General features: G+C 39.3%; 1 protein-coding gene across 2 annotated transcripts in view; it reads left to right on the forward strand.

Annotated features, from left to right (window-relative positions):
* The window catches only part of ipcef1 (interaction protein for cytohesin exchange factors 1), a 201,218-nt gene that overhangs the window by 23,754 nt on the left and 160,083 nt on the right, over positions 1–17,381 (forward strand). The window contains exon 2 of one of the 2 annotated variants that reach the window (XM_060831567.1): positions 7,675–7,761. In XM_060831567.1, coding sequence (XP_060687550.1) covers positions 7,729–7,761 — 33 coding nt within the window. In that variant the 5' untranslated portion in view covers positions 7,675–7,728. Of the gene's footprint in view, positions 1–7,552; positions 7,762–17,381 lie in introns of those variants that run through there. The other variant, XM_060831568.1, reaches the window with a different exon arrangement.

Raw genomic sequence — 17,381 nt, forward strand, 5'->3', positions numbered from 1 at the left:
GAATAATTTTGTGAGGAGTTCTACCCAAATGTTTGTTGATCTGCTTTCAAGGAAGATCTTAGTGTTTCTGTGGTCCCCTGTTGCATCTGGAGGGTACAGTGGAGAGATTTGCTCACTGAATTTTTCAATTATTCTGAATGCCTCTGATACATAGTCCATCTGTCTTTGCAGTGCAGCAGTGTAATGATGTTAATTGCTCTGTACACTGGCGATTTTGTTGATTTTCTTTATTGTTGAAGGCTCCCCTGTCGTAGCTGTTAAGAAATCTAAGCTGGTCAGACATTGGACATCCTCATCTTTGGTGGCCTTTTGAGAGAGGAGACTGTCAAGGAATGGGAAAAATTCAACATATTCTTGAGTCTGTCCTTTAATATGTTTGGGATTGGGAATATTTGGCTGATTAAGCTGATGACAGTTTTGGTTTTGGCAATAATCGAAGAACAGGCCAAATTTCATCAATCTGCAGAATTGAAGGGTGGCAAAACTGAACTGGGAAGAACTGTAATGTTTCACAAGCAATCACAAGGTGTATAAATATATAAAATTCCACTGAGGCTGCCCAAATCACCAATTCGTCTGACTGACTACTACTTAGGGCAAAGGTCATTCACACCTCATTTTATCAGTAACAGCGAAATTATATATTTACTTTTAGCAAAAAAAAGGATGGATTTCCAATCCACTACCTGAGCCTTCAAAACCTCAATTACACGCTCAATTACAGTTAAGGCAGGCAAAGTCAAATCATTTGACATAAACTATGGTTTGAAATTATTAGAGGGGATGTTTTAGAAGACTTTCAAAAAGTCCCCACATCAGAGTTTAGCATGTGAAATTAAAGTATATGGATTGGGGACAGTATACTGACATGGATACAGAACTGTTTGGCAGACAGAAAACAATGAATAGGAATAAGTTGCAGCAAGTGACTAATGGGGAACTGCAGGAATCAGTGCTTGGACCTCAGATAGCCCCAATCAGAGGGAGTGGTGAAAAGGGTGCACAGATGTGTTGTATACCAGCTGCAGACTTCCAAGATGGTAGGTTTGTTTTCACATCCACACTGTTCCTCTGGATTTGGGAGGAAAAAGAAATCCCCCTCCAACTTGGGAATGCAACAATTGTAACTATCTTAAGCAAGGGAGATAAATCATGCTGTGGACAATGATGAAACATTGATATCTTGTCAATAGTATCAACTGTCTTTGTGGATTCACAATTGAGAAATTACTCTTTCCCAGTGTTAGGGATGAGATTCTCAAACTTAGAAAGAGAAACACCACCCTGCAAGACCTGATGGTTTCAAACATGCTTTGTGTGTCATCATAGTCAACGTATTTTTGGAAATCTTGGGCTTTCTCTTCCAAACACATATCATTTATCTTCTGGATTTGACTTTGGACATTTGCCTTGAGCAGTGGGGATGCTTCGGCCTTGCAATGTTGGGTTGTTTTGCCAAGCAATATCAGCTGCTATTTTCTTCCTCCAAGACATCACATATTTTGGTATTGTTTTCATCAAATTAGTCCTGTTTACAGCAATGATTCAACCCAAAGGTCTGGACATATGAATATTGTACAGCTGACTTTATTCAATCATACTGTTCTGGATTTAAAATTATGTGTGCAAAGATTTTCAAGTTTGCTCATGAGCTGCATTTGTTCAGGCTACTTTACAACAGAATATTGATTTTTTAATTTCCTTTTGAACCTTTGGATCTTGCAACGTCTTGGTGAAAGGCAGATGCTCATTGCAGATTGAACAAATCAAAGATCTATCGAGCAGACATCAGCCACTTGCGTGGACTGGGAGTACAGACATCACTTAGATCTTTGACTTGAATAATGACAATGATATGAAATTGTTTTGATGTCAGATACCTTCATGTGATTTTGTATTTGACCTTCCAGCAATAAAGTGTGTTTGAGATTTGAGGCCATGCTGAACACACTTCATCGTCGAAAAGTGTGGCACTGGAAAAGCAAAGCAGGTCAGGCAGCTTCTGAGGAGCAGGAAAGTCAACATTTCAGGCATAAGCCCTTCATCAGGAACATACTTCATCATCAAGAGAACAATATTTGCATTGTTCTGTGCCAGGCATTAGAGTGATAACCACCCAACCCTAGCATTAAAGTGCGCAGAAAGATTATCCTCTTTTGGAATGGCTGTGAGGATTCATCAAGGTCAGAGTAGAACTTTTCATTTGCATTTTCACCTGAGTCAATCCTTGATTGTTGATGACACTAAAACGAAAAACCTTCTCTTTCACTTGTACAATTGAGGTGTTGTGACAGCGCATCCAAAATCCCATTCTAGATGGCTGACAAATTGAACAAAGTTTGATGTGAACCTTTTTTGTCGAGTCAAAGGTTTATTCTTCTGCTTGTTCTTTCAGCTTCCCCTCCTGAGGGGGATGGTTCTCACTGATAATGCCAATGTCAATTCTGCAATATCTTGATGGGTAATATGATACAAATTACAGTTTTTCTTTTTGGATAGTTAGTCTTGAAGATCATTCATGAATGTTTTCACATTACAAGCTGCAAAATTTAGAATTTCTTTCTTTGTGCACGAAAGATAGTGATTCCTCAGCCAGTATACCCCAACAAAGAGAAAGTGTGACTGTCTGCTCTTCAGCCACCTTCTCTAGGCACTCTCCATTTGGGTTTAGTAACTACCCCAAACACAGGTGTCCAACAACTTCCATGTATTTGGTGTCCATAAGAAGGTTCTCGACTGGAAACCTTTCACAGTCTTATTGCCAATGCCAATTCTCCATGGCCACAGGATTTGACAAATGGACCCCAGAAAAAGCTTCTGTGACTTTGGTTAATGTGGGGGAATCTTGGGGCACCGTCTTTGTGCACCCAATCTTAACAGATTGATGGTCAGGTGTAATGCCAGAGTTCATAAACACTGGGCAGAGAGTGAATGGACCCCATGTGAATGCTTGGTCTGCGCTCATCACTTTCTAAGAAAATTCAGAACGTGATATCACAGGGAAATAATGAGTATTGGGGTGGCTTAGCTTTTAAGGCTTCGGCTCCTTTACTTCTACCCCCTCAATCCCTGTACTTGCCCCATTCATAGTCGTACTTCTTATCACTGACCAGAGAACAAATTGGAAGATCCTATTTAAGGAGTGTGACTACCTCCTGGAATGGTGTGTCCATGTACCATGCCTCTTCCCTGACACTTTGCAAAGTCTGTATTCACAAACTTATTGTTTCCCTATAATATCACATGTTGAATTTTCTCAGAACATGATGAGTCCACAGATCAAGCAGTTCCACACGGGGTCCACTCACTCTCTGACCACTACTTTGGAACTCTGTCATGACCCCTTACTCAAATCTGACCACCAATCTCTCAAGATTGTTCAAGAAATTCAATATTCTTGCAGCTTCAGAATGGAGGAGTGAACTGGGGGTACAGGAAGCTATCAACTTGGGAGCAGTAATAAAAATGCAGGTGGTGGGGTTAAGTATTGTCAGGGAGATAGACACGGACCTCTGCAACCAAGAGTGAGAGAGAATTTAGAAGGTTGTGTTGCTTACCAGTGCTAGGGTGCAGGGTATCTGCTCTGAGCAGGAGAATATCTTGCAGTAGGAGGGTGAGAATATCCAATAGTTGTGGTCCATGTAGGTGCCAATAACATGGCTAAAACTAACAAGAGGCTCTGCTTAGGAAGTATAAACACCTAGGGGATACATTTAAAAAGTAGATTCTCAAAAGGTAATACATTCTATATTAATTCCTGCCCAACATGCAAATTGCCATTGGGTAAACCAGAATAGGGAATTAAAAGATTGATACAACGAATAGCTTTCAATTCATGGGGCACCAGTACTGGGGAAAATGAGAGCAGAACCGTTGACACAGTCTTATCTTAAACCATGTTGGGAACTAGTGTTATAGTGAATTGTATAAACAGGTTGGTGGAGAGGGCTTTGTACCAAATAATGAATGTAAAGAAGCAAATTGGAGAGAATAAGGCTCTGGGAAAGGGAGGGAGAATTAAATTGATGGCTTTGTATCTGAATGCACTTACCATTCATTTAAAAAAGGATGAATTTATAGCTGAATTCGATAAAAATATGTCTGATCTCATTCACAAGAAGCATGGAGTAGGGAAGTCTTGCTGCGATTGAACGCACCATTCGTGAGATCACATTTTAGAGTAGTGTGGATAGTTTTGGCCTCAATATTCAAGGAAGGATATGTTTGCATTGCGGATGCTTTAGAGAAGGCTCACCAATACTCATTCCTGGAATAAAGGGCTTTCTTAAAAGGAAATATTGAACAGATGGGTTTTATACTCATTGGAGTTTAAAACAATAAAAAGATGTTCTTATTGAAACATAAGATCTTAAAGGAGCTTGACAGGATAAATGTTGGGAGGATGTTTCCTATCTTAAGGGAATCTAGATCTAGGGACCACAGTTTCAAAATAAACAGTCTCCCATTTAAGATGGAGATGAAATGAAACCTCTTCTCTTAAAAGGGTATTGGTGTTCGGAATCTTTTCTCCAGAGAGCAGTGAAGGTGAAATCTTTGAATACATTCAAGACTACATTAGATTTTTGATCTTCAAGGGGAAAGTGAGGACTGCAGATGCTGGAGATCAGAGCTGAAAAATGTGTTGCTGGAAAAGCGCAGCAGGTCAGGCAGCATCCAAGGAGCAGGAGAATCGACATTTCGGGCATAAACCATTCCTGAAGAAGGGTTTATGCCCTGCTCCTTGGATGCTGCCTGACCTGCTGCGATCTTCAAGGGGAGTTAACAATTTCAGGATAGACAGGAAAGTGGAGTTGAAGCCCCAATCATATCAGTCATGATCTTATTGAATGATGAAGCAAACTTCAGGAGTTAACTGCCTAATCCTGCTCTTATTTATCTTGTTAATCTTTCTGCAATCCATTAAACCCAGTAGAATGATGTCAAGGAACACTTGAAATCCAATGTGCAGTCTTCGAAAACTGAGCCTGCATCTGTCCCGATGTTCACTCAGTTTTGGCTTTTCAAGCTGTTCTTGGATTTGACCGGCACAGCATCGATTTGAATAATAGAACTAAAAGGACTTGATCTAGGTCATTCACAGACTCAGTTGTTCTCATTTCTACCAAATTAACTGTCAAATTAGTTCAAAATCTGACATAATTAGCATAGCTGAGAAGATAATGCTGAAAACCACTTGCAGCCTCCACTGCTCCAAATTAGTTCAATATTTACATTAAGAATCAGTCTTATGCACATCCCTCTGCCACTTACAGGGTTTGTCTCCTCATTTCCTCAGTACCAGAACAATAATCAATCAATCAGTTGTACAACTGGAGGGCCACAGTTGATATTTGATGCTCTGTTGCTCATATGTGCTATTCCATTTTAGAATTCTACTTGTTTTGATAACTGCCACTGCACATTGGCAATTGTTGAATAGTATGCATTTGTCTACATGTTGTTTACCTCTGGCTGTAACTATGTCAACAGTGCCGTGAGGGACACATATTACACTTTCTGGCACAATACATGTCTGCTACATCATTTCTATTACTGTTGGCCCTTTTATATGAGTTATATAATATATGTTACACATCATTAGTTGCTCACTCAGGTCAATGTCCTCTTCCCCTGTAACAGTATTGTCTGAATGTAAGCAAATTACACTGAGTTTCTGAATTTCTCATTGATGTAAGTTAGAAGCACTAGACCTCAAAACAGTTCCATTTAATTTCTTTCTGTTCTGTCTTGTGTACTAACACAATTAGCACCCCATCCCACTCCCACAACATCAAATCACCAATACCTTCCAACAACTCTCAATGCTTAATGTCACCTAGGGTGTATGGATGTAATCTTGGAGATTGCATCACATGGGATCCTCATATCAGTTGTCTTGTTCCAGCATATTCTATTCTCGCCCAATTATAACCATCCACTTTAAACCAATATAGACTTGATTTGTGCTAGACATGACCTGAAATCCTTCTTGTATATTAATTGCCAACTGAGTAAACTTTTCTGGTGAAAACAACACCTTGTGGAAACTCCACCCCGTATATTGCTCCCTTTCCTTTTGTAAATGTTTTGCTTTATTGTTCACCAACGGAGTTTTGGTGTCACCTACGAGGGTAGCATTAATTGCTCACTCCTAACTGCCATCTAGAAGGTATGGTTGATGAGGTGCCTTCTTGAACCACTGCAGTCCACTTGCTATAGATACATCCATGGTACTTTAAGGTGGGAGTTGTGGGAATTTGGTCTAGTGACAGTGAAGGAACAGCAATATCATGTGCAGCTTGGATGGAAACTTGCAGATGGATGTGTTCCCATGTACCAGTTGCCTTTGTTCTTCAAGGTGGTAGAGGTTGCAGAGTTTGCTGTTGGACAAACCTTGATGAGTTATTGGAGTACATCTTGTGAATGGTGCCATCTGCTGTTTATGTGCTGGTGATTCAGGCACCAAGCAAGCAGGCTGCATTGTCCTGAATGGTGTTGAGCTTCTTGAATATTGCTGGAGTTGCAGCCATCCATGTAAATTGAGAGTATTCCATTACAGTCCTGATTCGTGCCTTGTACCTAAAGGGTGAGGAACCAGGAGGTCAGTTAACTGCTGGAGAGTTTCCAACAGTTTGACGCCTCTTGTAACAAAGTTATTTTATGGTTGATCCAGTTAGTTTTCTGGCCAATAATGGTAATCCCAAAATGCTGATGTTGGAGAATTCAGCAATTGTAATATTGTTGAAAATGAAGGGGAGGTGATTAGATACTCTCATTGAAGGTAGTAATTGCCTGACATTTGATAATACTTGCTATTTATCAACCCAAGCAAAGTGTTACCCTGGTCTTGCAAATTACAAATAGGACTGAACACTAACCAACCATCAGCAGATTAAAATAAATGGATCAACATCTGCAATAGTGTTCATTGCAAATAGATATTTCTGACTGGGCCAAGTTATCAAAAGTAACAGGAAATATGAGCATTAGCAAATCTACGATTTGAAAAGACACAGTAGAATTTGTCTATCTGCAAGAATAGAAAACATTTTTGAATGTCCACTGGAGGCTGTGATGAGCATCCAAGTCAACATACATCTCCCAAATCCTCTCAGCATAATTTCCTATTGTGATAATGGTTTCAGTATTTTAGTGCACAATACTGCAGAAATATTAAAGAAACACATATTATTCAAGGCCACTGCAGCTTTTTAAAAAAATCTGCTCTGTCACTTCCTGTAGTGATTACATTAAGTTCTCCAATTCACGAGAAAGCATTATTTTACGAAGTGCAACATAGGTGCAAGAGAATCCAGTAACTACTGATACTGTGGGAAGTGGATACTTGGGACATGTCAGTTCTTTAGCTACAAATTGCCTTGCTTCTCCATGGTCTTAATAGCTTTTTGTACTTCCTGATTTGCAACAACTCATCGAAGATAACCACTCAGATTGCCATTAGCCACATGGTACAATGCACTATTCCCCTAGCATTAGTAAAGAGAAGTGTTGTGGTGAATACTTCACTATGAAGTAACAGCTGTTAGAAATGCAAGCTGGAACTAAGCCGTACAGTGTTTGTGAATCAGAGTTTGTACCCATTGCTGTGAGGGTCATGATGCGATTTTCCAGTACCCCATTTGGATTACTATGTTAAAAATGTTCAATTTTCAGCAGGAACAACTATGGATCAAGCCTTGTAACTACATTTTCTAGTGAAAATATATAATGTGGAGCACCAAAAGCCTTCAGCAGACTGGGGTAAGTGTTATATTTTATAACCAAGAATTTACTGCAAAGGTTGGCTTTGTGAACCGCTCTGTTTCTACATTACATTAACAATCAAAGAGCCACTTTAATAGTTTGTTTTGCTTTGTGCTTTTAGTCGAACATGAAAAGGGTGTGTCCTCACTCAAGCTCAGAGAGAATGTTATGTGCACTTGTTAGAGAAGTCTAGGCAGTGCTGTCATTGCATGTTGTATTAAAGCTACTGGTTAGAGACGTGATCTGATGAGACTTCATGTATGGAGTCACTCATTCCCTTCCATACAGAATCAAAAATATGATTCTCCAGTATCTTTTTTCCAGCAGCACAAACAATGGTGGGAGGGCTAGCATCAATACCTTCTTCAATTTCCAGTCATAATGGATATTATTTCATCATAACAATATGTTTGCTTTAAAATAATAATTAAATTTTCAAAGTGCAACTGAAGAGAATTGCATAAATAGAGATTAAAATGTGACAATAAAAGTAAACTGAGCAAAACCAAAGCATATACAAAACTCACCTTTCTATTATCAGGCAGTTATACTAGATTCAGTTCCCTTTTAATTACAAGGAAGTGTTTAGTTCCCTTAAAAACATTTCTCATTCCTAATTATAATAAATTGTTCATAAAATATATACACGAAACACAAATATAACATATTTTCTAGTGCATGGCACTATGGTTGGCCTCATATCTGGTGCATGGTTGTTTAACTCTTTTGTCCAGAAAGGCCAATGCTCAAAATAGACAACAACAAATAATGGATTATGAATTGTTATGTCCAAGCAAACATAGATCTGAATACTTGTATGTTTTAGAATCCATATTTAAAGAATATTTTACATTGCTAACAAAATGTTAATAGAGTGTGCTAAAGTTAACTGTTTAAATTTGTGTTGCCTGTGTCTCAGTCTGTCTTTGGTTCCCCCTCTCTGTCCAATACTAACCTATTGCTTCAAAGAATATAACTGTAACTTTAATATTGTCTCTTAAATCAACTAAAAACACAAACCAGGCTACACTAGTTTTATTGAAGCTTTGAAGCACAATGTTTTGAGTTACAGATTATCTTCTATTTCCCCAATGTAAGAGGCATAAAATGCACTAAATGAGTCAGAACAAATCAGAAACAAACGCTTAGTAATCAATAGTCTACAATATGGAATACATTTTGCATTTTGAAAGTTCAGTTTTTATACTGAAAGCCAAACAACGTACTAAAGAAAAATAAACACATTTTCTTTGTTTTGCTTCTATATCAAACAGCAAATTATTTAGAATTGCTGAATAGAAAAATACTAATTACGATTATAAAAATGTAAACACAGAAGGAGCCCAGTGTAACCATTCCACTGTTAATTCCATTCCAGATCTGTTCCACTTCACTGCTCCTGCTTCGCAATTACTATATGCTTCAAGATATCCAGGTTCCACTTACATTGAACTAAATTACCTTCATTAACCATTAGCAATAACATTCTATTTTCCGATAATGTTTTGCATTAAAACTACCTTAAATTAATCCAGTTTGACCCTTCAGGCATATATCCTCCAATTGTTATTAAAATCACCAACCAACAGAATTACTTTATGCCCATGTACTTAGGTGACAAATGTCACCATTTAGTGTGAGTGTGGCTGATCATAACTGTCCGGAAAGTGCTTGCCAATGTCTGATTGAAACTGAAAGCAGTTAGCATTGTTAACTTATTTTACATCTGTTATTTTACATCTGTATCAAAATCGGTTTCTGGAATGTGACATCAGAGCACAGTGGCACATGGGTATTAATGGGTCTTTTTGGATCTCCTAATGTATTACCCATAGTAAGTTACATAAGACTAGTGGGCAGAGTGCAAAATGAAATTCATTATTCTGCTAAAGTGAACTCATGTCCCTAAATAAATACAGGCTGAAATGGTCATTCAAATTTAAATTCAGTTAGGCTAAATTTTATTTGCAACTCAATCTGGGATGAAACCTCAGTTTCTCTATACAGTACTGTATACTTAATGATAAGGGAGGGCAAAAGATCATTAAAAAGAATTGTAGAGGAGCTTACATGAATTGGAAGCAATAAAAGTAATCACTGTGTTTGAAATAGATAGTACAGAGCCGTGGACTAAATTCAACATGAGGAAAATTAATGGAATCAACATGAGACCGAAAACAGAAGAGGATGTTCATTAAATAAGTGACTAACAAATGATGACCAACTTAAGAGATTTTATTAGCAAATAGTATCTTAGGGTAAGCCATTAAATGCAGTGCAAATGTATGGTTAAACAGAAATAATTTTTTTTAGCAATACCATTGAACAGCTGCTATCTACTTTGAATGATCCTCAAATACTTTTTTAACAGCCAAGTAATTGCAATAATTATACTCCTCAGAGATATGGATCATTGTTTTGAGTGATGCTTACTACATAGGCATGAAATAACTTTCTGGAATTCACACCTACGTGATTATTCTGTACTGATTATGGTAATTGATGAGTAATGAATTTTGTTTATCTGACAACTCATACATTTGACAGATTGAAACATCACAAGGAGCTCCACAGGTATGCAATTAGGAAAAAAATGACTTGTTCAAACAAGGAGACACGAGGACAGATGTTCAAATTCTTGGTCAAAGAGCACAATTTTCAGTCATGTCTTAAAAAGACAGACAAATGGTGAAGTCAAGAGATTTGAGATGGGAATTCCAGGGCTTGAGCCTAAATAGTTGAGGTCATAGCCTTTTGTGGTGCAGGTAATGGGAGATGTTGGAGGAATGAAGAGTTTTTTTAAGAAAAATACATGTAGTTTGGGAGAAGTTGAAATACTAGGATGAGAATTTGGTTGACTGAAATTCAACGTAGACCAGCAAGTACTAAGTTGATTGGACTTCGTCCAATATAATGATAGCAAAGAAGAAGAAAGAGCTTTTACTAATGGAGCATCCTTCATGACCTCAGCATGCACATAATGCTTAACAGTGAATGAAACACATTTGAAGTCACTGTGATATATCAACAGACTGCAGCCAGCAGGTCCCACAGTGAGGGATATTATATATGACCAGGGGATCTGTTTATCATGTTGGGCACTTCTCTGCTTTTCTAAAACAATGTCATGGGACTTTTCTATTCAGCTGAAATGACAGAGAGTCAAAAATCTCAAACAAAAAAGGTGACAACTCAAACAGTTGCAGCCCTCCCCTCAGCTGAAGTATTAATCTGGATTATGCACAAATCTCTGGATTATGGCTTGAACTCAGACAGAAATTGTTCATGTTGTTTTGGATATTGGATCCACGAACGTGAGCCGCTTGTATTTTGTTGGCAAGATTGAGTCATTTTCTCCCTTGCAATCCAAAATTGGTTCTTATTCTGTCCACAGTGTTTGTATTGCTGTACGCTCAGCCTGAGACTTGACTGCTGTATTCTGATTTGCAGCAAGTTCTAATTGGCTTTTATCCCTATGTCTGTGAAGCCGCATTAGCTCCCAATCCATCTATACAGAGACTGCATCTCAATTGTAAAGAACATTATGCTAATGAAATCCGATTTTATGTAAAGGAACAAAACTATTGCGAGATCTGACACAGGAGGAGGAACCCTCCAATATTCCTACATGCAACAGCCTATGTAGAAGATCTGGCCACAGACACGGATCTCAGTTTTACATGAAATAGTTGAGTCACATCTGTTGTACTATGTGCACCATCATGAAGCAATCAAACCAAACACGTTATTCAACTTTCCTGTTGTATTGTGAGATAAACAGTTCTCTCTTTCTCTTCCTGGGACTCTCATCCATCCGGGTGTATTGCTCAAGCATTAGCTGTAATTTAACAGCAGCTTTGACATGGTTTCATTGAGCAATTTTCTTTGTTCTTTACCCCATTGCCAATTTTCCCTCTCCAATTTGAAACATGATTTTAATTTTGGTACAGTGCATTTCTACAATTACAACAGAATAAACCATTTTTTCAGTACTAACAAGAGCCATTTTTGTTTTTATTTATCCATTTCCAGCATAAGGGCATCTCTGTCTAGGCCAGCATTTATTGCCCATCCCTAAATGCTCAGATGGCAGTTAAAAGTCAACCACATTGTTGTGGGTCTGGAGTCACATGTAAGCAAGACCAGTTAAGTATGGCAGTTTCCTTCCCTGAAGGATGTTAATGAACCAAATGGTACTCTCTGACAGTTGACAATGGATTCATGGACATCATTAGGCTATTAAATTCCAGATAGTTATTGAATTCAAATTACGCCATCTGCCATGGCAGGATTCAGTGCATTACCTGAGTCTCTGGATTAACAGTCCAGCAATAATATCATTATGCCATTGCCTCCCCCCGAAAGTTGTTAATGAGTCCTGGAATCTTTTACCTTTAATATTATCATTGTTTCTTCCCTCATGTGTACACAGAATGAAACCCATCATGAAAATCTTATTTTGCATTCCTTTCCCTTTATAATGGATCCATTCCTGCTGTGTGACGGTATTTGGCAGTTTACATCTGAATCAAAAAATGTGGCACTGGAAAAGCACAGCCAGTCAGGAGGTATCTGAGGAGCAGGAGCAGAAGACTATAAGCTCTTCATCAGAAATGTCCTCCTGCTCCTCGAATGCTGCCTGGCCAGCTGAGCTTTTCCAGCACCACACTTTATGACTCTCATCTCCAGCATTTGCAATCCTCACCTTCTCCTAGATTACATCTGAACCCCATTAGAGAAGATCAGATGTAGCTAAAACGAACTGTCCAAAAGGACAGAGAAGGGATAGCTCCTGAATAGTACTTTTTTTTTGCAGCTGTCATTGATTTTAAATGCTCCTATTCTTGCTCCAGTGTCTGTTACTGTCAATGACGCCCAGAGGAAAATTGGAAAAGTCGCAAGAGAAAAGCAGGATTTCAACAGTAATGAACTCCAAATTACTATTGAATTTGTACATTTGAGATGACTGCATAGTTTGAGAGAACAGCGCAGTTAGGAAAGCTTTCCACTCATAAGTCTTTGGGACCAATTCTGTGTGACAGTTAGACCTGCTCAAAACAAATTACATACCATCTCACCAGAGTTGGGCCCAATGTCCTTATAGGGTGCTTTGCTCTTGCTGTTGGGGCAGTTTAAATAACTTAGTAGGGAATTTGGAGCCCTGGTGTAGTACAGGGTGACCCAAACTTGAGTGGGCTTGTGGGATGGGTGGTGGGATCCCACACTCCCTCTCAAGTGTGGCAGTAATGACAACTCTGTAGCACAGACTCAGATAGGGCAGTCTTGGGATCAAAAACTAGACTTTTTGATATGCAAATACAAAATTATGCTTTCTTGACTTGGTCCAGCTGTTGAGGCATAATGGAATCACTTCCTATCCTGATCACTTTCCAGAAAATAATATTGCTACCCATCCTCCAACTCCCCCTTACAGACAAATAGCACTCTGGTAAGAAGTAATAATGTATTAAATAAGATCAGACCAGGAGGAAATTAGAACTAATTCAGGGATCTACACTTGTATATAAATACCAAAATGTGGGTTTGGTGAGCTACAGGTACAAATATGTAAGTTGTTCAGTAAAGATATGGAAAGAATGCAAGGAGCTGTGGCAATAGAAAGAGGAATATTACTTTTGGAAAGAGAATATCCTGCAGTTGTCAAGGTCAATAGCTCATTGGTTGCATTTAAGACACAATAGAATTACTCAGTGTATTCTCTAAGTTACTAGCTGATAAGATATAGAAGAACAAATCTGAACAGCATATAGAAAGTTGAAGGAATTATGGAATAACAAAAATAATAAGGACAGTGGCAGTATGAATGTGAAGCTTTTTCATCTGCATTTAGAAAAAGGCTGTAATAAGTTCAGTAGCTGGATGGCCCAGGCAGAACCCAAGTAGAGTTATTGAGAAATAAACAATAGACAATAGGTGCAGGAATAGGCCATTCTGCCCTTTGAGCCTGCACCACCATTCAATATGATCATGGCTGATCATCCTCAATCAGTATCCTGGTTCCTGCCTTATCTCCATAACCCTTGATTCCACGATCCTTGAGAGCTCTATCCAACTCTTTTTTAAATGAATTCAGAGACTGGGCCTTCACTGCCCTCTGGGGGGCAGAGCATTCCACACAGCCACCACTCTCTGGGTGAAGACGTTTCTCCTCATCTCTGTCCTAAATGGTCTACCCCGTATTTTTAAGCTGTGTCGTCTGGTTCAGCACTCACCCATCAGCGGAAACATGTTTCCTGCCTCCAGAGTGTCCAATCCTTTTAAAAACTTAAATGTCTCAATCAGATCCACTCTCAGTCTTCTAAACTCAAGGGTATACAAGCCCAGTGGCTCCAGTCTTTCAGTGTAAGGTAGTCCCGCCATTCCAGGAATTGACCTCATGAACATACGCTGCACTCCCTCAGTAGCCAGAATGTCTTTCCTCAAATTTGGAGACCAGAACTGCACACAGTACTCCAGGTGTGGTCTCACCAGGGCCCTGTACAGCTGCAGAAGAACCTCTTTGCTTCTATACTCAATCCCTCTTGTTATGAAGGCCAGCTTGCTCTTAGCCTTCTTCACTACCTGCTGTACCTGCATGCTTACCTTCATTGACTGGTGAGCAGGTTGTTACTGAGTAAGTACTGCTTGATAGCACTGTCAACTACCCTTTCCACCACTTTGCTGATGATCACAAGTAGCCTGATAGGGAAGTCATTCTCTGTTTGGATTTGTCCTGCTTTTTGTGCACAAGACATATCTGGACCCTTGCTGAAGAAGATTTGCAATGATATTCCCCAGCAATTGGTACTAGATGAATGATATAGATTTGAATGTCCAGGGCATTGTGTCAAAATGGCAAGTGTCTCAAAGCTTGGCTATATTGTGGATTGTGGTAAATTTTAAGAGTGGTTAAGATTAGTTCATGAGTGGTCACATAAAATTTAAATGCAAAGATTATAAGGTGATACATTTTGATCACAAAAATGGGGAGAGACAATTGAAACTAAAGAAAGAGTCCAATTCTCAGAGTCGTTGGAACAGAGAGGCACAGAGGTATATCAGCATAAATCACTGAAGATATGAGAGCCAGTTGAGAAAGCATTTAGAAGACATTTGGTTTTCTAAGCAAAATAAATAGAGTAATTCAGTGTAGAAGCAAGCAAGTTAAGATGAAAAGCACAGCCAGTCAGGCAGCATCCAAGGAACAGGAGAGTCGACTTTTTGAGCATAAGTTCTTCATCAAGAATGTGAGGGGTGTGAGTGCCCAAGGGGGCTGAGAGATAAATGGGAGGGGGTGCGGGGCTGGGGGTTTGGTAGCTAGGAATGTGATAGATAGATGAAGGTGGGGGGTGATGATGATAGTTAGGAAAGGAGGGTGGAGCAGATAGGTGGGAAGGAAGCTGGATAGGTAGGACAGTTCAAAAGGGTGCTGCCCAGTTGGAGGGTTGGATCTGGGATAATGTGGGGATAGGGGAAATGAGGAAACTGGTAAAATCAACATTTATTCCATGTGCTTGGAGGGTCACAAGGTGAAAGATGAGGTGTTCTTCCTCCAGACGTTGGGTGGCTAGGATTTGTTGGTGGAGGCAGCCCAGGACTTGCTGGTCCTTGGCGGAATGGGAGGGGGGTGTTGAAGTGTTTGGCCACAGGGTGCTGGGGTTGTTTGGTACGTGTGTCCTAGAGAGATGTTCTCTGAAACATTTCGCAACTTCTCCTCCCACTCTGCCAAGGACATGCAAGTCCTGGGCCGTCTCCACCACCAGATCCTAGCCACCCGATGACTGAAGGAAGAGCATCTCATCTTCCACTTTGGGAGCCTCCAACCTCACAAAATCAATGTCGATTTCACCAGTTTCCTCATCTCCCCTCACATTATACCAGATCCAACCCTCCAACCCGGCACCACCCTCTTGCACTGCCCTACCTGTCCATCTTTCTTTTCACCTATTCCACTCCACCTTTCACTCCAACCTGTCATCATCACCCCTCCCACCTTCATCTACCTATCGCATTCCCAGCTACCTTGCCCCAGCCCCACCCTCTCCCATTTATCTATCAACCCCCTTGGCCCCGCCCCTCACATTTTCCTGATGAAGAGCTCATGCTCAAAACATCGATTCTCCCGCTCCTCGGATGCTGCCTGACCAATTGTGATTTTGCAGCATCACACTTTTTGATCCTGGCACACGTAGACAGGTTATCCCAACTGAACTCCAAATAATATCCAAAACAAAGTCACTATCCCAATTATGTGATTTCCAATAAGTAAGTTCAATCACTTAGCTTAAGCCATATGAGTTCCAAGAAATGTCTTTAACAAAATCACAATGTCCTTTTATCATCCCCTGTAAACAAAGGATTCATGCATCTCTTTAGCCTTTTCAAGTGGACACTGCCCACAATCCTTCAAACATGACTCATCAAGATATACTTAAGGAGGAAGTATCTTCCTAACAATAGATAAATGAGCTGTCAGAACTGGTGTTAAACAGAAGGGTCAGATTTAAAATAATTGCTCAAGCAAGTTGGATAAATACTTGAAGGGAAAATTAATTGTTGGTCTACAAGGCAAGATATGGAATGGGACTAACTGTACCACAGGCACAAAGAATTACTGTACTACATTATTCCAAAGAGTTTAACTTCTCATGCTGCTCATTCTCCACATCAAATTCACGTGATCAAGTGTCATGTAATTAGAACTGATGGTGAAGTCAGCAGTGAATGGATCAGGGGTTGCACAGTCTCATCCTCCTAAACAATACTGACTCAGAATAGACAAACAAAGGTGAGAGGGAAGTGTTACTGAGCTCCTCATTCAACATCCCTAATGTCACATGATTAAATATGAGTCAAATATCACATGATCACGAGTGAATTGATCATCAGGCATATGGACAACCCAATATGAATACATTGAACCATAAGGGACAATCTTTACTGAATGGGAAGTATCTTAGTTAAGCTTGATATCTTCTTCCATTCTTGCCAACTCAGCAACTTCCAGCAGAAGTCATCACATATTGGTTAGCATCAGGAATCCAAAACATTTTCTTTTCCCAATAATCCTAAGGATATTAGGTCAATTTCAACTATTCAATTCAACCATTCTATTAGCAGAGCAAATGAAAAACCAACATTAAGATTCTGTTGTCTATATGGCTATTCATTCACCTAATTAAGCTTCCTGAATTATAGTGCAGTTCGAAGGGTGTAATTGTACACTACTCCATGTGGATCCATGACGAACAGTTGGCTGGTTATTAATTAACTTGAACTGACAGAATTGAATTGGAGTATATTGCTCCAGGGAAGTAAAATGATTCATCTTTCCTCAGAACCATTCAATAAGATACTTATGTCTACCTGTTCTTTTAGTCTTGTTTCTTCCAGTGCATTCCCCTTGATTTCACCACATTACAACACTGACGATACTTCAAAAGTACTAAGTGGTTTAAAAAAAATTTTCAGGATGTTCTAAGATGGTGTAAAGACTTTTTGAATTGGTGATGTTTAATTTACTATTTTAAAATAATATGAAGTTATTCTAAGTAGTATGCTATGCTTTTAAAATTATTTAAAGTCAATTAGGCATCAATTTTGATGTCAGTGTTTTC

Source organism: Hemiscyllium ocellatum, chromosome 10 (genome assembly GCF_020745735.1).
Source record: "Hemiscyllium ocellatum isolate sHemOce1 chromosome 10, sHemOce1.pat.X.cur, whole genome shotgun sequence".
In the NCBI taxonomy this organism is placed as follows: Eukaryota; Metazoa; Chordata; class Chondrichthyes; order Orectolobiformes; family Hemiscylliidae; genus Hemiscyllium; species Hemiscyllium ocellatum.